Below are 23,097 nucleotides of genomic sequence, written 5' to 3'. Positions count from 1 at the left end.
TACAAGAATATAACTACTGTAATACTGACCCTATGTACAAGAATATAACTACTGTAATACTGACCCTATGTACAAGAATATAACTACTATAATACTGACCCCTATGTACAAGAATATAACTACTATATTACTGCCCCCTATGTACAAGAATATAACTACTATAATACTGCTCCTATGTACAAGAATATAACTACTATAATACTGCTCCTATATACAAGAATATAACTACTATGTACAAGAATATAACTACTATAATACTGCTCCTATGTACAAGAATATAACTACTATAATACTGCCCCTATGTACAAGAATATAACTACTATAATACTGCCCCTATGTACAAGAATATAACTACTATAATACTGCCCCTATGTACAAGAATATAACTACTATATTACTGCCCCCTATGTACAAGAATATAACTACTATATTACTGCCCCCTATGTACAAGAATATAACTACTATAATACTGCCCCTATGTACAAGAATATAACTACTATAATACTGCCCCTATGTACAAGAATATAACTACTATAATACTGCCCCTATGTACAAGAATATAACTACTATAATACTGCCCCTATGTACAAGAATATAACTACTATAATACTGCCCCTATGTACAAGAATATAACTACTATAATACTTCCTCCTATGTAAAAGAATATAACTACTATAATACTGCCTCCTATGTACAAGAATATAACTACTATAATACTGCCCCTATGTACAAGAATATAACTACTATAATACTGCCCCTATGTACAAGAATATAACTACTATAATACTGCCCCTATGTACAAGAATATAACTACTATAATACTGCCCCTATGTACAAGAATATAACTACTATAATACTGCCCCTATGTACAAGAATATAACTACTATAATACTGCCTCCTATATACAAGAATATAACTACTATAATACTGCCTCCTATATACAAGAATATAACTACTATAATACTGCCCCCTATGTACAAGAATATAATTACTATAATACTGCCCCTATGTACAAGAATATAACTACTATAATACTGCCCCCTATGTACAAGAATATAACTACTATAATACTGCTCCTATGTACAAGAATATAACTACTATAATACAGACCCTTATATACAAGAATATAACTACTATAATACTGCCCCTATGTACAAGAATATAACTACTATAATACTGCCCCTATGTACAAGAATATAACTACTATATTACTGCCCCCTATGTACAAGAATATAACTACTATATTACTGCCCCCTATGTACAAGAATATAACTACTATAATACTGCCCCCTATGTACAAGAATATAAGTACTATAATACTGCTCCTATGTACAAGAATATAACTACTATAATACTGCCCCTATGTACAAGAATATAACTACTATAATACTGCCTCCTATATACAAGAATATAACTACTATAATACTGCCTCCTATATACAAGAATATAACTACTATAATACTGCCCCCTATATACAAGAATATAACTACTATAATACTGCCCCCTATGTACAAGAATATAATTACTATAATACTGCCCCTATGTACAAGAATATAACTACTATAATACTGCCCCCTATGTACAAGAATATAACTACTATAATACTGCTCCTATGTACAAGAATATAACTACTATAATACTGCTCCTATGTACAAGAATATAACTACTATAATACTGCTCCTATGTACAAGAATATAACTACTGTAATACTGCCCCCTATGTACAAGAATATAACTACTGTAATACTGACCCTATGTACAAGAATATAACTACTGTAATACTGACCCTATGTACAAGAATATAACTACTATAATACTGACCCCTATGTACAAGAATATAACTACTATATTACTGCCCCTTATGTACAAGAATATAACTACTATAATACTGCTCCTATGTACAAGAATATAACTACTATAATACTGCTCCTATATACAAGAATATAACTACTATGTACAAGAATATAACTACTATAATACTGCTCCTATGTACAAGAATATAACTACTATAATACTGCCCCTATGTACAAGAATATAACTACTATAATACTGCCCCTATGTACAAGAATATAACTACTATAATACTGCCCCTATGTACAAGAATATAACTACTATATTACTGCCCCCTATGTACAAGAATATAACTACTATATTACTGCCCCCTATGTACAAGAATATAACTACTATAATACTGCCCCTATGTACAAGAATATAACTACTATAATACTGCCCCTATGTACAAGAATATAACTACTATAATACTGCCCCTATGTACAAGAATATAACTACTATAATACTGCCCCTATGTACAAGAATATAACTACTATAATACTGCCCCTATGTACAAGAATATAACTACTATAATACTTCCTCCTATGTACAAGAATATAACTACTATAATACTGCCTCCTATGTACAAGAATATAACTACTATAATACTGCCCCTATGTACAAGAATATAACTACTATAATACTGCCCCTATGTACAAGAATATAACTACTATAATACTGCCCCTATGTACAAGAATATAACTACTATAATACTGCCCCTATGTACAAGAATATAACTACTATAATACTGCCCCTATGTACAAGAATATAACTACTATAATACTGCCTCCTATATACAAGAATATAACTACTATAATACTGCCTCCTATATACAAGAATATAACTACTATAATACTGCCCCCTATGTACAAGAATATAATTACTATAATACTGCCCCTATGTACAAGAATATAACTACTATAATACTGCCCCCTATGTACAAGAATATAACTACTATAATACTGCTCCTATGTACAAGAATATAACTACTATAATACAGACCCTTATATACAAGAATATAACTACTATAATACTGCCCCTATGTACAAGAATATAACTACTATAATACTGCCCCTATGTACAAGAATATAACTACTATATTACTGCCCCCTATGTACAAGAATATAACTACTATATTACTGCCCCCTATGTACAAGAATATAACTACTATAATACTGCCCCCTATGTACAAGAATATAAGTACTATAATACTGCTCCTATGTACAAGAATATAACTACTATAATACTGCCCCTATGTACAAGAATATAACTACTATAATACTGCCTCCTATATACAAGAATATAACTACTATAATACTGCCTCCTATATACAAGAATATAACTACTATAATACTGCCCCCTATATACAAGAATATAACTACTATAATACTGCCCCCTATGTACAAGAATATAATTACTATAATACTGCCCCTATGTACAAGAATATAACTACTATAATACTGCCCCCTATGTACAAGAATATAACTACTATAATACTGCTCCTATGTACAAGAATATAACTACTATAATACAGACCCTTATATACAAGAATATAACTACTATAATACTGCCCCTATGTACAAGAATATAACTACTATAATACTGCCCCTATGTACAAGAATATAACTACTATAATACTGCCCCTATGTACAAGAATATAACTACTATAATACTGCCTCCTATGTACAAGAATATAACTACTATAATACTGCCTCCTATGTACAAGAATATAACTACTATAATACTGCCCCTATGTACAAGAATATAACTACTATAATACAGACCCTTATATACAAGAATATAACTACTATAATACAGACCCTTATATACAAGAATATAACTACTATAATACTGCCCCTATGTACAAGAATATAACTACTATAATACTGCCCCTATGTACAAGAATATAACTACTATAATACTGCCTCCTATGTACAAGAATATAACTACTATAATACTGCCTCCTATGTACAAGAATATAACTACTATAATACTGCCCCTATGTACAAGAATATAACTACTATAATACTGCCCCTATGTACAAGAATATAACTACTATAATACTGCCCCTATGTACAAGAATATAACTACTATAATACTGCCCCTATGTACAAGAATATAACTACTATAATACTGCCCCTATGTACAAGAATATAACTACTATAATACTGCCTCCTATATACAAGAATATAACTACTATAATACTGCCTCCTATATACAAGAATATAACTACTATAATACTGCCCCCTATGTACAAGAATATAATTACTATAATACTGCCCCTATGTACAAGAATATAACTACTATAATACTGCCCCCTATGTACAAGAATATAACTACTATAATACTGCTCCTATGTACAAGAATATAACTACTATAATACAGACCCTTATATACAAGAATATAACTACTATAATACTGCCCCTATGTACAAGAATATAACTACTATAATACTGCCCCTATATACAAGAATATAACTACTATAATACTGCCCCTATGTACAAGAATATAACTACTATAATACTGCTCCTATGTACAAGAATATAACTACTATAATACAGACCCTTATATACAAGAATATAACTACTATAATACTGCCCCTATATACAAGAATATAACTACTATAATACTGCTCCTATGTACAAGAATATAACTACTATAATACAGACCCTTATATACAAGAATATAACTACTATAATACTGCCCCTATATACAAGAATATAACTACTATAATACTGCTCCTATGTACAAGAATATAACTACTATAATACAGACCCTTATATACAAGAATATAACTACTATAATACTGCCCCTATGTACAAGAATATAACTACTATAATACTGCTCCTATGTACAAGAATATAACTACTATAATACAGACCCTTATATACAAGAATATAACTACTATAATACTGCCCCTATATACAAGAATATAACTACTATAATACTGCCCCTATGTACAAGAATATAACTACTATAATACTGCCCCTATATACAAGAATATAACTACTATAATACTGCCCTCTATGTACAGGAATATATCTACTATAATACTGCTCCTATGTACAAGAATATAACTACTATAATACTGCTCCTATGTACAAGAATATAACTACTATAATACAGACCCTTATATACAAGAATATAACTACTATAATACTGCTCCTATGTACAAGAATATAACTACTATAATACTGCCCCTATGTACAAGAATATAACTACTATAATACTGCCCCTATGTATAAGAATATAACTACTATAATACTGCCCCTATGTACAAGAATATAACTACTATAATGCTGCCCCCTATGTACAAGAATATAACTACTATAATACTGCCCCTATGTACAAGAATATAACTACTATAATACTGCCCCTATGTACAAGAATATAACTACTATAATACTGCTCCTATGTACAAGAATATAACTACTATAATACTGCTCCTATGTACAAGAATATAACTACTATAATACAGACCCTTATATACAAGAATATAACTACTATAATACTGCTCCTATGTACAAGAATATAACTACTATAATACTGCCCCTATGTACAAGAATATAACTACTATAATACTGCCCCTATGTATAAGAATATAACTACTATAATACTGCCCCTATGTACAAGAATATAACTACTATAATGCTGCCCCCTATGTACAAGAATATAACTACTATAATACTGCCCCTATGTACAAGAATATAACTACTATAATACTGCCCCTATGTACAAGAATATAACTACTATAATACTGCTCCTATGTATAAGAATATAACTACTATAATACTGCCCCTATGTACAAGAATATAACTACTATAATACTGCCCCCTATGTACAAGAATATAACTACTATAATACCGTCGTGTCTGCTATATGATAAGGTTTGGTCGGCTGTGTAGGACAGGTGAGTCGGGATAAGGTCCAGGTGTGTGCAGTCGGACGGGTTTACCTGCGGGATGAAGATGAGGCAGGTGATGGTTGTGGTGCAGAGGAGGACGCTGCCAGCTGTCACCGCATAGACCAGGCTGGGCCAGGTATAGAAGAAACGTGACACTAATAGGACGACCACAGTGGCCACGATCACCAGGCTGCTGCCCACCATGATGACCAGAGACTGGTTCACGGGGGGAGTGCTGATATTCTTCGTCAGACCTGCCAGATAAGTGCCATAAACCAGAAACATGGCCTGCAATGAACAGAAGAGAGGAATTTACAGAGGGATGAGAATCACATTGTATAGCCTGGATTCTTCTCCTGTACTTTCACAGGTCCATTCTTCCTCAGCTGTGTTCATCCTGAGCCTCCTGGTTCATGAAGAGGCTGCTAGGATCACAGCTCACACCCGTCCTGTACAGGACAGATGGAAGGGTGTGATAGGATATAATGCAGCACCTTGCAGCCCAGCAGTAGCGCGGTCCAGAAGTCCGTGTACTTGGAGGAGCAGAGCCGAGTCCTGGAGACGTCACAGAATGTGGCCCGATCCGCAGCCTGGGAGGGCGAGAAGGTGAAGCACTCCTGTTATATGGATCTCATTCATATTCTGCAGGAAAGTAACATCTGTAAATGATAATGTAGGCAGCAAATAAAGGGGCGGCTGGGCCTGGACCAGCGCAGGACTGGGGTAGGGACTAGGGACGTATAGGCCGAGACCCCCAGAGCTGCAGTCAAGGTGCAGCAGCTGAACCCTCTAATTCAGGTCTGACATGGGAATCGCAGGCATCACTGATTACAAGGGCCGCTCGGGGGTGAGGTTAATATTTCTCCATTGTTGCAAAATAAGTTTTATTTCAAATTCTGCCCAACCACAAGACCTCAGCTCGTTGTCAGTGAGCGGGAGCTTTCTCATTTATATTCAGAAGCTCAGAACCCAAATGGACTTAGAGCATTATTCCCATCTTTAGGGGACGTCACCCACCCCGAGTTAGGTGAGAAATCACTGATTGCCGTGGTCTGATCTGGGAGCTTTGAATCCCCGCGTTAGAATGGAGCTGCTCCTGCTATTCTCTATGGCACTGCCAGAAAAAGGTGAGCGCAGAACCCGACCATCCCCAGCAGGTCCATAGACAATGGCTGGAGTGGACCCCAGACCCTTCTAGCAGGGCACTGCAGAGCACCGCTCTCTGGGTCAGTGGAGGTCTTAGCAGTCCCCAGCAATCAGTTAAAAAAAGACTGAGGATAATTCATCTTCTGATCATATTGTTACAATGTATCAGTGGAGACAGAATTCTGCAGAAGGCTATGGATAGAAGAAGGCTATGGATGGAAGGCGGCTATGGATGGATGGAAGGCGGCTATGGATGGATGGAAGGCGGCTATGGATGGATGGAAGGCGGCTATGGATAGAAGGAAGGCGGCTATGGATGGATGGAAGGCGGCTATGGATGGATGGAAGGCGGCTATGGATGGATGGAAGGCGGCTATGGATGGATGGAAGGCGGCTATGGATGGATGGAAGGCGGCTATGGATGGATGGAAGGCTCTGGATGGAAGGCTCTGGATGGAAGGCTCTGGATGGAAGCAGGGAATTCTTGCTATCAGCAAATAAAAGATCTTGAAAAGGGCGAGGAATGAAGCAATAAGTCAGTATTATTAACAGCGGCAGATTTGTGTCTTTGTGCTCATCCCTCTCTGTCCCCATGTGACTGGCGAGGTCAGCGCTGCTATGTGGCCTAATATTGTGACCATGACTAGTACTAGCAGTAGCGATGGTGGGCACGGGTGTGTTACCTTAATGCGGGCGCTCACATTCTGGGCACAGATCACAGGGTCAGATAACACCCAGGTGAGAAGCAGCAGAGCGTCAGTGACCAGCAGCGCGGCCTCCAGTCCCAGCAGCGTGATATCCTTTATAATCTACAGGGAAGGAACAATCAGTCATCATTAATGACATAGGAATATACTAACTGCACCGCCACACTGTAATGAGGATCAGCCCCAGACAAAGGAATATACTAACTGCTCCGCCACACTGTAATCAGGATCAGCCCCAGACAAAGGAATATACTAACTGCTCCGCCACACTGTAATCAGGATCAGTCCCCAGACAAAGGAATATACTAACTGCACCGCCACACTGTAATCAGGATCAGCCCCAGACAAAGGAATATACTAACTGCTCCGCCACACTGTAATCAGGATCAGTCCCCAGACAAAGGAATATACTAACTGCACCGCCACACTGTAATCAGGATCAGCCCCAGACAAAGGAATATACTAACTGCTCCGCCACACTGTAATCAGGATCAGTCCCCAGACAAAGGAATATACTAACTGCACCGCCACACTGTAATCAGGATCAGCCCCCAGACATAGGAATATACTAACTGCACCGCCACACTGTAATCAGGATCAGCCCCCAGACAAAGGAATATATTAACTGCTCCGCCACACTGTAATCAGGATCAGCCCCAGACAAAGGAATATACTAACTGCTCCGCCACACTGTAATCAGGATCAGTCCCCAGACAAAGGAATATACTAACTGCACCGCCACACTGTAATCAGGATCAGCCCCAGACATATGAATATACTAACTGCACCGCCACACTGTAATCAGGATCAGCCCCCAAACAAAGGAATATACTAACTGCACCGCCACACTGTAATCAGGATCAGCCCCCAGACATAGGAATATACTAACTGCACCGCCACACTGTAATCAGGATCAGCCCCCAGACAAAGGAATATACTAACTGCACCGCCACACTGTAATCAGGATCAGCCCCAGACAAAGGAATATACTAACTGCACCGCCACACTGTAATCAGGATCAGCCCCAGACAAAGGAATATACTAACTGCTCCGCCACACTGTAATCAGGATCAGTCCCCAGACAAAGGAATATACTAACTGCACCGCCACACTGTAATCAGGATCAGCCCCAGACATATGAATATACTAACTGCACCGCCACACTGTAATCAGGATCAGCCCCCAAACAAAGGAATATACTAACTGCACCGCCACACTGTAATCAGGATCAGCCCCCAGACAAAGGAATATACTAACTGCACCGCCACACTGTAATCAGGATCAGCCCCAGACAAAGGAATATACTAACTGCACCGCCACACTGTAATCAGGATCAGCCCCAGACAAAGGAATATACTAACTGCTCCGCCACACTGTAATCAGGATCAGCCCCCAGACATAGGAATATACTAACTGCACCACCACACTGTAATCAGGATCAGCCCCCAGACAAAGGAATATATTAACTGCACCGCCACACTGTAATCAGGAACAGCCCCCAGACAAAGGAATATATTAACTGCACCGCCACACTGTAGTCAGGAACAGCCCCCAGACAAAGGAATATATTAACTGCTCCGCCACACTGTAATCAGGATCAGCCCCAGACAAAGGAATATATTAACTGCACCGCCACACTGTAATCAGGATCAGCCCCCAGACAAAGGAATATATTAACTGCACCGCCACACTGTAATCAGGAACAGCCCCCAGACAAAGGAATATATTAACTGCACCGCCACACTGTAATCAGGATCAGCCCCAGACAAAGGAATATACTAACTGCACCGCCACACTGACGTGCCGATAGACCCCGACCCAAAAAGACTGAACACTGATAGAAATTCACAGGGGATGGCAACAAAATGTAAGGGTGTGCAGATTTATGCAACCACAATTTTTTCCTTCCATATTTATCTTTTTCCACCCGAAAAGATTCCTGTTTTTTTTTTTCTCTATGGATTTATACAGTTTATAGGCCACCTTAAAGGGGAAAAGTTCTGAAATGAATCTTCCTGGTAGGATTTTTTTTTATATATATGACAACAACCTAGAATATGACAGGGGTGTGTAGACTTTTTATATTCACTGTATGTATATAATAACTGCACCTGCCTCACAAGGACATTCATAGCAGGAAGCAGCTTGAACACAAACCTCACTTCGGGGTGTTGAGGAGGGGTGGACCGACTGCAGACTGCTACATTACCAGCAATAGTTAATAAAATGTAACGAAACCTCATTCAAATGCTGCAAAGAAAATAATAAATTAACCTGCAGAGAAGATATATGTAGAAGGAAAATGTACAGATAATCACTGCTGAATGAACTATGATCTGTGTGCAGCTCGGGAGTATAAGGCTATGTGCCCACGTTGCATTTATGAAGCAGAAAATTTCTGCTGCATAAATGCAAGTCCTCTCCCGGAAAAACGCATGCGGAATTCCGCACGCGTTTATCGCGTATTTTTCGCGCGTTTATCACGCGTTTTCCACATGCGGAATTGCCTTGCGTTTTTTATGCATTGGACAAAGGCAATTCCGCTTGCGGAAACGCAAAATTAAATGACATGCTGCGGATTTTTGAACGCGGCATAAACGCTGCGGAAAAATCCGCAGCATGTGCATAGAAGTTGCGGAAACCCATTGGGGATCATGGGGTGCGGGTTACCAAGCATTTTACAAGCGTTTCCGCTGCGGAAATTCCGCATCAAAAACGCTTGTAAAACGCTACGTGGGCACACAGCCTAATACAGGAGGTAACTCAGGATCAGTAATGTAATGTATGTACACAGTGACTGCACCAGCGGAATAGTGAGTGCAGCTCTGGAGTATAATACAGGATGTAACTCAGGATCAGTAATGTAATGTATGTACACAGTGACTGCACCAGCAGAATAGTGAGTGCAGCTCTGGGGTATAATACAGGATGTAACTCAGGATCAGTAATGTAATGTATGTGCACAGTGACTGCACCAGCAGAATAGTGAGTGCAGCTCTGGAGTATAATACAGGATGTAACTCAGGATCAGTAATGTAATGTATGTGCACAGTGACTGCACCAGCAGAATAGTGAGTGCAGCTCTGGAGTATAATACAGGATGTAACTCAGGATCAGTAATGTAATGTATGTACACAGTGACTGCACCAGCAGAATAGTGAGTGCAGCTCTGGAGTATAATACAGGATGTAACTCAGGATCAGTAATGTAATGTATGTACACAGTGACTGCACCAGCAGAATAGTGAGTGCAGCTCTGGAGTATAATACAGGATGTAACTCAGGATCAGTAATGTAATGTATGTACACAGTGACTGCACCAGCGGAATAGTGAGTGCAGCTCTGGGGTATAATACAGGATGTAACTCAGGATCAGTAATGTAATGTATGTGCACAGTGACTGCACCAGCAGAATAGTGAGTGCAGCTCTGGAGTATAATACAGGAGGTAACTCAGGATCAGTAATGTAATGTATGTACACAGTGACTGCACCAGCAGAATAGTGAGTGCAGCTCTGGAGTATAATACAGGATGTAACTCAGGATCAGTAATGTAATGTATGTACACAGTGACTGCACCAGCAGAATAGTGAGTGCAGCTCTGGGGTATAATACAGGATGTAACTCAGGATCAGTAATGTAATATATGTACACAGTGACTGCACCAGCAGAATAGTGAGTGCAGCTCTGCAGTATAATACAGGAGGTAACTCAGGATCAGTAATGTAATGTATGTACACAGTGACTGCACCAGCAGAATAGTGAGTGCAGCTCTGGGGTATAATACAGGATGTAACTCAGGATCAGTAATGTAATATATGTACACAGTGACTGCACCAGCAGAATAGTGAGTGCAGCTCTGCAGTATAATACAGGAGGTAACTCAGGATCAGTAATGTAATGTATGTACACAGTGACTCCACCAGCAGAATAGTGTGTGCAGCTCTGGAGTATAATACAGGAGGTAACTCAGGATCAGTAATGTCATGTATGTCCACAGTGACTGCACCAGCAGAATAGTGAGTGCAGCTCTGGGGTATAATACAGGATGTAACTCAGGATCAGTAATGTATGTACACAGTGACTGCACCAGCAGAATAGTGACTGCAGCTCTGGAGTATAATACAGAATGTAACTCAGGATCAGTAATGTAATGTATGTACACAGTGACTGCACCAGCAGAATAGTGAGTGCAGCTGTGGAGTATAATACAGGAGGTAACTCAGGATCAGTAATGTAATGTATGTACACAGTGACTCCACCAGCAGAATAGTGAGTGCAGCTGTGGAGTATAATACAGGATATAACTCAGGATCAGTAATATAATGTATGTACACAGTGACTGCACCAGCAGAATAGTGAGTGCAGCTCTGGAGTATAATACAGGAGGTAACTCAGGATCAGTAATGTAATGTACGTGCACAGTGACTGCACCAGCAGAATAGTGAGTGCAGCTCTGGAGTATAACACAGGATGTAACTCAGGATCAGTAATGTAATGTATGTACACAGTGACTGCACCAGCAGAATAGTGAGTGCAGCTCTGGAGTATAATACAGAATGTAACTCAGGATCAGTAATATAATGTATGTGCACAGTGACTGCACCAGCAGAATAGTGAGTGCAGCTCTGGAGTATAATACAGGATGTAACTCAGGATCAGTAATATAATGTATGTGCACTGTGACTGCACCAGCAGAATAGTGAGTGCAGCTCTGGGGTAAAATACAGGATGTAATTCGGGATCAGTACTGTAATGTATGTACACAGTGACTGCACCAGCAGAATAGTGAGTGCAGCTCTGGGGTATAATACAGGAGGTAACTCAGGATCAGTAATGTAATGTATGTACACAGTGACTGCACCAGCAGAATAGTGAGTGCAGCTCTGGAGTATAATACAGGATGTAACTCAGGATCAGTAATATAATGTATGTACACAGTGACTGCACCAGCAGAATAGTGAGTGCAGCTCTGGAGTATAATACAGGAGGTAACTCAGGATCAGTAATGTAATGTATGTACACAGTGACTGCACCAGCAGAATAGTGAGTGCAGCTCTGGAGTATAATACAGGAGGTAACTCAGGATCAGTAATGTAATGTATGTACACAGTGACTGCACCAGCAGAATAGTGAGTGCAGCTCTGGAGTATAATACAGGATGTAACTCAGGATCAGTAATATAATGTATGTACACAGTGACTGCACCAGCAGAATAGTGAGTGCAGCTCTGGAGTATAATACAGGAGGTAACTCAGGATCAGTAATGTAATGTATGTACACAGTGACTGCACCAGCAGAATAGTGAGTGCAGCTCTGGAGTATAATACAGGATGTAACTCAGGATCAGTAATGTAATGTATGTACACAGTGACTCCACCAGCAGAATAGTGAGTGCAGCTCTGGAGTATAATACAGGAGGTAACTCAGGATCAGTAATGTAATGTATGTACACAGTGACTGCACCAGCAGAATAGTGAGCGCAGCTGTGGCGTATAATACAGGATGTAACTCAGGATCAGTAATGTAATGTATGTACACAGTGACTGCACCAGCAGAATAGTGAGTGCAGCTCTGGAGTATAATACAGGATGTAACTCAGGATCAGTAATGTAATGTATGTACACAGTGACTGCACCAGCAGAATAGTGAGTGCAGCTGTGGAGTATAATACAGGAGGTAACTCAGGATCAGTAATATAATGTATGTACACAGTGACTGCACCAGCAGAATAGTGAGTGCAGCTCTGGAGTATAATACAGGAGGTAACTCAGGATCAGTAATATAATGTATGTACACAGTGACTGCACCAGCAGAATAGTGAGTGCAGCTCTGGAGTATAATACAGGATGTAACTCAGGATCAGTAATGTAATGTATGTACACAGTGACTGCACCAGCAGAATAGTGAGTGCAGCTGTGGAGTATAATACAGGAGGTAACTCAGGATCAGTAATATAATGTATGTACACAGTGACTGCACCAGCAGAAGAGCGAGCGCAGCTCTGGAGTATAATACAGGAGGTAACTCAGGATCAGTAATGTAATGTATGTACACAGTGACTGCACCAGCAGAATAGTGAGTGCAGCTCTGGAGTATAATACAGGATGTAATTCAGGATCAGTAATATAATGTATGTACACAGTGACTGCACCAGCAGAATAGTGAGTGCAGCTCTGGAGTATAATACAGGAGGTAACTCAGGATCAGTAATGTAATGTATGTGCAAAGTGACTGCACCAGCAGAATAGTGAGTGCAGCTCTGGAGTATAATACAGGATGTAACTCAGGATCAGTAATATAATGTATGTACACAGAGACTGCACCAGCAGAATAGTGAGTGCAGCTCTGGAGTATAATACAGGATGTAACTCAGGATCAGTAATGTAATGTATGTACACAGTGACTGCACCAGCGGAATAGTGAGTGCAGCTCTGGAGTATAATACAGGATGTAACTCAGGATCAGTAATGTAATGTATGTACACAGTGACTGCACCAGCAGAATATTGAGTGCAGCTCTGGAGTATAATACAGGATGTAACTCAGGATCAGTAATGTAATGTATGTACACAGTGACTGCACCAGCGGAATAGTGAGTGCAGCTCTGGAGTATAATACAGGATGTAACTCAGGATCAGTAATGTAATGTATGTACACAGTGACTGCACCAGCAGAATAGTGAGTGCAGCTCTGGGGTATAATACAGGATGTAACTCAGGATCAGTAATGTAATGTATGTGCACAGTGACTGCACCAGCAGAATAGTGAGTGCAGCTCTGGAGTATAATACAGGATGTAACTCAGGATCAGTAATGTAATGTATGTGCACAGTGACTGCACCAGCAGAATAGTGAGTGCAGCTCTGGAGTATAATACAGGATGTAACTCAGGATCAGTAATGTATGTACACAGTGACTGCACCAGCAGAATAGTGAGTGCAGCTCTGGAGTATAATACAGGATGTAACTCAGGATCAGTAATGTAATGTATGTACACAGTGACTGCACCAGCAGAATAGTGAGTGCAGCTCTGGAGTATAATACAGGATGTAACTCAGGATCAGTAATGTAATGTATGTACACAGTGACTGCACCAGCGGAATAGTGAGTGCAGCTCTGGGGTATAATACAGGATGTAACTCAGGATCAGTAATGTAATGTATGTGCACAGTGACTGCACCAGCAGAATAGTGAGTGCAGCTCTGGAGTATAATACAGGAGGTAACTCAGGATCAGTAATGTAATGTATGTACACAGTGACTGCACCAGCAGAATAGTGAGTGCAGCTCTGGAGTATAATACAGGATGTAACTCAGGATCAGTAATGTAATGTATGTACACAGTGACTGCACCAGCAGAATAGTGAGTGCAGCTCTGGAGTATAATACAGGAGGTAACTCAGGATCAGTAATGTAATGTATGTACACAGTGACTGCACCAGCAGAATAGTGAGTGCAGCTCTGGAGTATAATACAGGATGTAACTCAGGATCAGTAATGTAATGTATGTACACAGTGACTGCACCAGCAGAATAGTGAGTGCAGCTCTGGGGTATAATACAGGATGTAACTCAGGATCAGTAATGTAATATATGTACACAGTGACTGCACCAGCAGAATAGTGAGTGCAGCTCTGCAGTATAATACAGGAGGTAACTCAGGATCAGTAATGTAATGTATGTACACAGTGACTGCACCAGCAGAATAGTGTGTGCAGCTCTGGAGTATAATACAGGAGGTAACTCAGGATCAGTAATGTCATGTATGTCCACAGTGACTGCACCAGCAGAATAGTGAGTGCAGCTCTGGGGTATAATACAGGATGTAACTCAGGATCAGTAATGTAATGTATGTACACAGTGACTGCACCAGCAGAATAGTGAGTGCAGCTGTGGAGTATAATACAGGAGGTAACTCAGGATCAGTAATGTAATGTATGTACACAGTGACTGCACCAGCAGAATAGTGAGTGCAGCTGTGGAGTATAATACAGGATATAACTCAGGATCAGTAATATAATGTATGTACACAGTGACTGCACCAGCAGAAGAGCGAGCGCAGCTCTGGAGTATAATACAGGAGGTAACTCAGGATCAGTAATGTAATGTATGTACACAGTGACTGCACCAGCAGAATAGTGAGTGCAGCTCTGGAGTATAATACAGGATGTAATTCAGGATCAGTAATATAATGTATGTACACAGTGACTGCACCAGCAGAATAGTGAGTGCAGCTCTGGAGTATAATACAGGAGGTAACTCAGGATCAGTAATGTAATGTATGTGCAAAGTGACTGCACCAGCAGAATAGTGAGTGCAGCTCTGGAGTATAATACAGGATGTAACTCAGGATCAGTAATATAATGTATGTACACAGAGACTGCACCAGCAGAATAGTGAGTGCAGCTCTGGAGTATAATACAGGATGTAACTCAGGATCAGTAATGTAATGTATGTACACAGTGACTGCACCAGCGGAATAGTGAGTGCAGCTCTGGAGTATAATACAGGATGTAACTCAGGATCAGTAATGTAATGTATGTACACAGTGACTGCACCAGCAGAATATTGAGTGCAGCTCTGGAGTATAATACAGGATGTAACTCAGGATCAGTAATGTAATGTATGTACACAGTGACTGCACCAGCGGAATAGTGAGTGCAGCTCTGGAGTATAATACAGGATGTAACTCAGGATCAGTAATGTAATGTATGTACACAGTGACTGCACCAGCAGAATAGTGAGTGCAGCTCTGGGGTATAATACAGGATGTAACTCAGGATCAGTAATGTAATGTATGTGCACAGTGACTGCACCAGCAGAATAGTGAGTGCAGCTCTGGAGTATAATACAGGATGTAACTCAGGATCAGTAATGTAATGTATGTGCACAGTGACTGCACCAGCAGAATAGTGAGTGCAGCTCTGGAGTATAATACAGGATGTAACTCAGGATCAGTAATGTATGTACACAGTGACTGCACCAGCAGAATAGTGAGTGCAGCTCTGGAGTATAATACAGGATGTAACTCAGGATCAGTAATGTAATGTATGTACACAGTGACTGCACCAGCAGAATAGTGAGTGCAGCTCTGGAGTATAATACAGGATGTAACTCAGGATCAGTAATGTAATGTATGTACACAGTGACTGCACCAGCGGAATAGTGAGTGCAGCTCTGGAGTATAATACAGGAGGTAACTCAGGATCAGTAATGTAATGTATGTACACAGTGACTGCACCAGCAGAATAGTGAGTGCAGCTCTGGAGTATAATACAGGATGTAACTCAGGATCAGTAATGTAATGTATGTACACAGTGACTGCACCAGCAGAATAGTGAGTGCAGCTCTGGAGTATAATACAGGAGGTAACTCAGGATCAGTAATGTAATGTATGTACACAGTGACTGCACCAGCAGAATAGTGAGTGCAGCTCTGGAGTATAATACAGGATGTAACTCAGGATCAGTAATGTAATGTATGTACACAGTGACTGCACCAGCAGAATAGTGAGTGCAGCTCTGGGGTATAATACAGGATGTAACTCAGGATCAGTAATGTAATATATGTACACAGTGACTGCACCAGCAGAATAGTGAGTGCAGCTCTGCAGTATAATACAGGAGGTAACTCAGGATCAGTAATGTAATGTATGTACACAGTGACTGCACCAGCAGAATAGTGTGTGCAGCTCTGGAGTATAATACAGGAGGTAACTCAGGATCAGTAATGTCATGTATGTCCACAGTGACTGCACCAGCAGAATAGTGAGTGCAGCTCTGGGGTATAATACAGGATGTAACTCAGGATCAGTAATGTAATGTATGTACACAGTGACTGCACCAGCAGAATAGTGAGTGCAGCTGTGGAGTATAATACAGGAGGTAACTCAGGATCAGTAATGTAATGTATGTACACAGTGACTGCACCAGCAGAATAGTGAGTGCAGCTGTGGAGTATAATACAGGATATAACTCAGGATCAGTAATATAATGTATGTACACAGTGACTGCACCAGCAGAATAGTGTGTGCAGCTCTGGAGTATAATACAGGAGGTAACTCAGGATCAGTAATGTAATGTACGTGCACAGTGACTGCACCAGCAGAATAGTGAGTGCAGCTCTGGAGTATAACACAGGATGTAACTCAGGATCAGTAATGTAATGTATGTACACAGTGACTGCACCAGCAGAATAGTGAGTGCAGCTCTGGAGTATAATACAGGATGTAATTCAGGATCAGTAATATAATGTATGTGCACAGTGACTGCACCAGCAGAATAGTGAGTGCAGCTCTGGAGTATAATACAGGATGTAACTCAGGATCAGTAATATAATGTATGTGCACTGTGACTGCACCAGCAGAATAGTGAGTGCAGCTCTGGGGTATAATACAGGATGTAATTCGGGATCAGTACTGTAATGTATGTACACAGTGACTGCACCAGCAGAATAGTGAGTGCAGCTCTGGGGTATAATACAGGAGGTAACTCAGGATCAGTAATGTAATGTATGTACACAGTGACTGCACCAGCAGAATAGTGAGTGCAGCTCTGGAGTAAAATACAGGATGTAACTCAGGATCAGTAATATAATGTATGTACACAGTGACTGCACCAGCAGAATAGTGAGTGCAGCTCTGGAGTATAATACAGGAGGTAACTCAGGATCAGTAATGTAATGTATGTACACAGTGACTGCACCAGCAGAATAGTGAGTGCAGCTCTGGAGTATAATACAGGATGTAACTCAGGATCAGTAATATAATGTATGTACACAGTGACTGCACCAGCAGAATAGTGAGTGCAGCTCTGGAGTATAATACAGGAGGTAACTCAGGATCAGTAATGTAATGTATGTACACAGTGACTGCACCAGCAGAATAGTGAGTGCAGCTCTGGAGTATAATACAGGATGTAACTCAGGATCAGTAATGTAATGTATGTACACAGTGACTCCACCAGCAGAATAGTGAGTGCAGCTCTGGAGTATAATACAGGAGGTAACTCAGGATCAGTAATGTAATGTATATACACAGTGACTGCACCAGCAGAATAGTGAGCGCAGCTGTGGCGTATAATACAGGATGTAACTCAGGATCAGTAATGTAATGTATGTACACAGTGACTGCACCAGCAGAATAGTGAGTGCAGCTCTGGAGTATAATACAGGATGTAACTCAGGATCAGTAATGTAATGTATGTACACAGTGACTGCACCAGCAGAATAGTGAGTGCAGCTGTGGAGTATAATACAGGAGGTAACTCAGGATCAGTAATATAATGTATGTACACAGTGACTGCACCAGCAGAATAGTGAGTGCAGCTCTGGAGTATAATACAGGAGGTAACTCAGGATCAGTAATATAATGTATGTACACAGTGACTGCACCAGCAGAATAGTGAGTGCAGCTCTGGAGTATAATACAGGATGTAACTCAGGATCAGTAATGTAATGTATGTACACAGTGACTGCACCAGCAGAATAGTGAGTGCAGCTGTGGAGTATAATACAGGAGGTAACTCAGGATCAGTAATATAATGTATGTACACAGTGACTGCACCAGCAGAATAGTGAGTGCAGCTCTGGAGTATAATACAGGATGTAACTCAGGATCAGTAATGTAATGTATCTACACAGTGACTGCACCAGCAGAATAGTGAGTGCAGCTCTGGAGTATAATACAGGAGGTAACTCAGGATCAGTAATGTAATGTATGTACACAGTGACTGCACCAGCAGAATAGTGAGTGCAGCTGTGGAGTATAATACAGGATGTAACTCAGGATCAGTAATGTAATGTATGTACACAGTGACTGCACCAGCAGAATAGTGAGTGCAGCTCTGGAGTATAATACAGGATGTAACTCAGGATCAGTAATGTAATGTATGTGCACAGTGACTGCACCAGCAGAATAATGAGTGCAGCTGTGGAGTATAATACAGGATGTAACTCAGGATCAGTAATGTAATGTATGTACACAGTGACTGCACCAGCAGAATAGTAAGCGTAGCTCTGGAGTATAATACAGGATGTAACTCAGGATCAGTAATGTAATGTATGTACACAGTGACTGCACCAGCAGAATAGTGAGTGCAGCTCTGGAGTATAATACAGGATGTAACTCAGGATCAGTAATGTAAAGTATGCACACAGTGACTGCACCAGCAGAATAGTGAGCGCAGCTCTGGAATATAATACAGGAGGTAACTCAGGATCAGTAATATAATGTATGTACACAGTGATTGCACCAGCAGAATAGTGTGTGCAGCTCTGGAATATAATACAGGAGGTAACTCAGGATCAGTAATGTCGTGTATGTGCACAGTGACTGCACCAGCAGAATAGTGAGTGCAGCTCTGGGATATAATACAGGATGTAACTCAGGATCAGTAATGTATGTACACAGTGACTGCACCAGCAGAATAGTGAGTGCAGCTCTGGGGTATAATACAGGATGTAACTCAGGATCAGTAATGTAATGTATGTACACAGTGACTGCACCAGCAGAATAGTGAGTGCAGCTCTGGAGTATAATACAGGATGTAACTCAGGATCAGTAATGTAATGTATGTACACAGTGACTGCACCAGCAGAATAGTGAGTGCAGCTCTGGAGTATAATACAGGATGTACCTCAGGATCAGTAATGTAATGTATGTACACAGTGACTCCACCAGCAGAATAGTGAGTGCAGCTCTGGAGTATAATACAGGATGTAACTCCGTATCAGTAATGTAATGTACGTACACAGTGACTGCACCAGCAGAATAGTGAGTGCAGCTCTGGAGTATAATACAGGAGGTAACTCAGGATCAGTAATGTAATGTATGTACACAGTGACTGCACCAGCAGAATAGTGAGTGCAGCTCTGGAGTATAATACAGGAGGTAACTCAGGATCAGTAATGTAATGTACGTGCACAGTGACTGCACCAGCAGAATAGTGAGTGCAGCTCTGGAGTATAATACAGGAGGTAACTCAGGATCAGTAATGTAATGTACGTGCACAGTGACTGCACCAGCAGAATAGCGAGTGCAGCTCTGGAGTATAATACAGGATGTAACTCAGGATCAGTAATGTAATGTATGTACAGAGTGACTGCACCAGCAGAATAGTGTGTGCAGCTCTGGAGTATAATACAGGAGGTAACTCAGGATCAGTAATGTAATTTATGTGCACAGTGACTGCACCAGCAGAATAGTGAGTGCAGCTGTGGAGTATAATACAGGATGTAATTCAGGATCAGTAATATAATGTATGTACACAGTGACTGCACCAGCAGAATAGTGAGTGCAGCTCTGGAGTATAATACAGGAGGTAACTCAGGATCAGTAATGTAATGTATGTGCACAGTGACTGCACCAGCAGAATAGTGAGTGCACCTCTGGAGTATAATACAGGATGTAACTCAGGATCAGAAATATAATGTATGTACAGAGTGACTGCACCAGCAGAATAGTGTGTGCAGCTCTGGAGTATAATACAGGAGGTAACTCAGGATCAGTAATGTAATGTATGTACACAGTGACTGCACCAGCAGAATAACAAGCGCAGCTCTGGAGTATAATACAGGAGGTAACTCAGGATCAGTAATGTAATTTATGTGCACAGTGACTGCACCAGCAGAATAGTGAGTGCAGCTGTGGAGTATAATACAGGATGTAATTCAGGATCAGTAATATAATGTATGTACACAGTGACTGCACCAGCAGAATAGTGTGTGCAGCTCTGGAGTATAATACAGGAGGTAACTCAGGATCAGTAATGTAATGTATGTGCACAGTGACTGCACCAGCAGAATAGTGAGTGCAGCTCTGGAGTATAATACAGGATGTAACTCAGGATCAGAAATATAATGTATGTACAGAGTGACTGCACCAGCAGAATAGTGTGTGCAGCTCTGGAGTATAATACAGGAGGTAACTCAGGATCAGTAATGTAATGTATGTACACAGTGACTGCACCAGCAGAATAGTGAGTGCAGCTCTGGAGTATAATACAGGATGTAACTCAGGATCAGTAATGTAATGTATGTGCACAGTGACTGCACCAGCAGAATAGTGAGTGCAGCTGTGGAGTATAATACAGGATGTAACTCAGGATCAGTAATATAATGTATGTACACAGTGACTGCACCAGCAGAATAGTGAGTGCAGCTCTGGGGTATAATACAGGAGGTAACTCAGGATCAGTAATGTAATGTATGTGCACAGTGACTGCACCAGCAGAATAGTGAGTGCAGCTCTGGAGTATAATACAGGATGTAACTCAGGATCAGTAATGTAATGTATGTGCACAGTGACTGCACCAGCAGAATAGTGAGTGCAGCTCTGGAGTATAATACAGGATGTAACTCAGGATCAGTAATGTAATGTATGTACACAGTGACTGCACCAGCAGAATAGCTAGCGCAGCTCTGGAGTATAATACAGGAGGTAACTCAGGATCAGTAACGTAATGTATGTGCACAGTGACTGCACCAGCAGAATAGTGAGTGCAGCTCTGGAGTATAATACAGGATGTAACTCAGGATCAGTAATGTAATGTGTGTACACAGTGACTGCACCAGCAGAATAGTGAGTGCAGCTCTGGAGTATAATACAGGATGTAACTCAGGATCAGTAATATAATGTATGTACACAGTGACTGCACCAGCAGAATAGTGAGTGCAGCTCTGGGGTATAATACAGGAGGTAACTCAGGATCAGTAATGTAATGTGTGTACACAGTGACTGCACCAGCAGAATAGTGAGTGCAGCTCTGGGGTATAATACAGGAGGTAACTCAGGATCAGTAATGTAATGTATGTGCACAGTTACTGCACCAGCAGAATAGTGAGTGCAGCTCTGGAGTATAATACAGGAGGTAACTCAGGATCAGTAATGTAATGTATGTGCACTGTGACTGCACCAGTAGAATAGTGAGTGCAGCTCTGGGGTATAATACAGGATGTAATTCGGGATCAGTACTGTAATGTATGTACACAGTGATTGCACCAGCAGAATAGTGAGTGCAGCTCTGGGGTATAATACAGGAGGTAACTCAGGATCAGTAATGTAATGTATGTACACAGTGACTGCACCAGCAGAATAGTGAGTGCAGCTCTGGAGTATAATACAGGATGTAACTCAGGATCAGTAATGTAATGTATGTACACAGTGACTGCACCAGCGGAATAGTGAGTGCAGCTCTGGGGTATAATACAGGATGTAACTCAGGATCAGTAATGTAATGTATGTGCACAGTGACTGCACCAGCAGAATAGTGAGTGCAGCTCTGGAGTATAATACAGGAGGTAACTCAGGATCAGTAATGTAATGTATGTACACAGTGACTGCACCAGCAGAATAGTGAGTGCAGCTCTGGAGTATAATACAGGATGTAACTCAGGATCAGTAATGTAATGTATGTACACAGTGACTGCACCAGCAGAATAGTGAGTGCAGCTCTGGAGTATAATACAGGAGGTAACTCAGGATCAGTAATGTAATGTATGTACACAGTGACTGCAC

General features: G+C 40.7%; 1 protein-coding gene across 1 annotated transcript in view; it reads right to left on the bottom strand.

Moving 5' to 3' along the window:
• The window catches only part of GPR156 (G protein-coupled receptor 156), a 138,324-nt gene that overhangs the window by 61,224 nt on the left and 54,003 nt on the right, over positions 1–23,097 (bottom strand). Inside the window, exons 5-7 of the mRNA XM_073670875.1 lie at positions 7,563–7,688; positions 6,228–6,323; positions 5,785–6,021 (exon numbers count right to left, since the gene is read on the bottom strand). Of these exons, the coding sequence (XP_073526976.1) occupies positions 5,785–6,021; positions 6,228–6,323; positions 7,563–7,688 (459 nt within the window). The remainder of the gene's footprint in view (positions 1–5,784; positions 6,022–6,227; positions 6,324–7,562; positions 7,689–23,097) is intronic.

This window comes from Phyllobates terribilis, unplaced genomic scaffold (genome assembly GCF_046119375.1).
Source record: "Phyllobates terribilis strain yellow unplaced genomic scaffold, ASM4611937v1 Scaffold_2__4_contigs__length_985480577, whole genome shotgun sequence".
Lineage (NCBI taxonomy): Eukaryota > Metazoa > Chordata > Amphibia > Anura > Dendrobatidae > Phyllobates > Phyllobates terribilis.
This window is presented reverse-complemented; position numbering and strand designations above follow the sequence as displayed.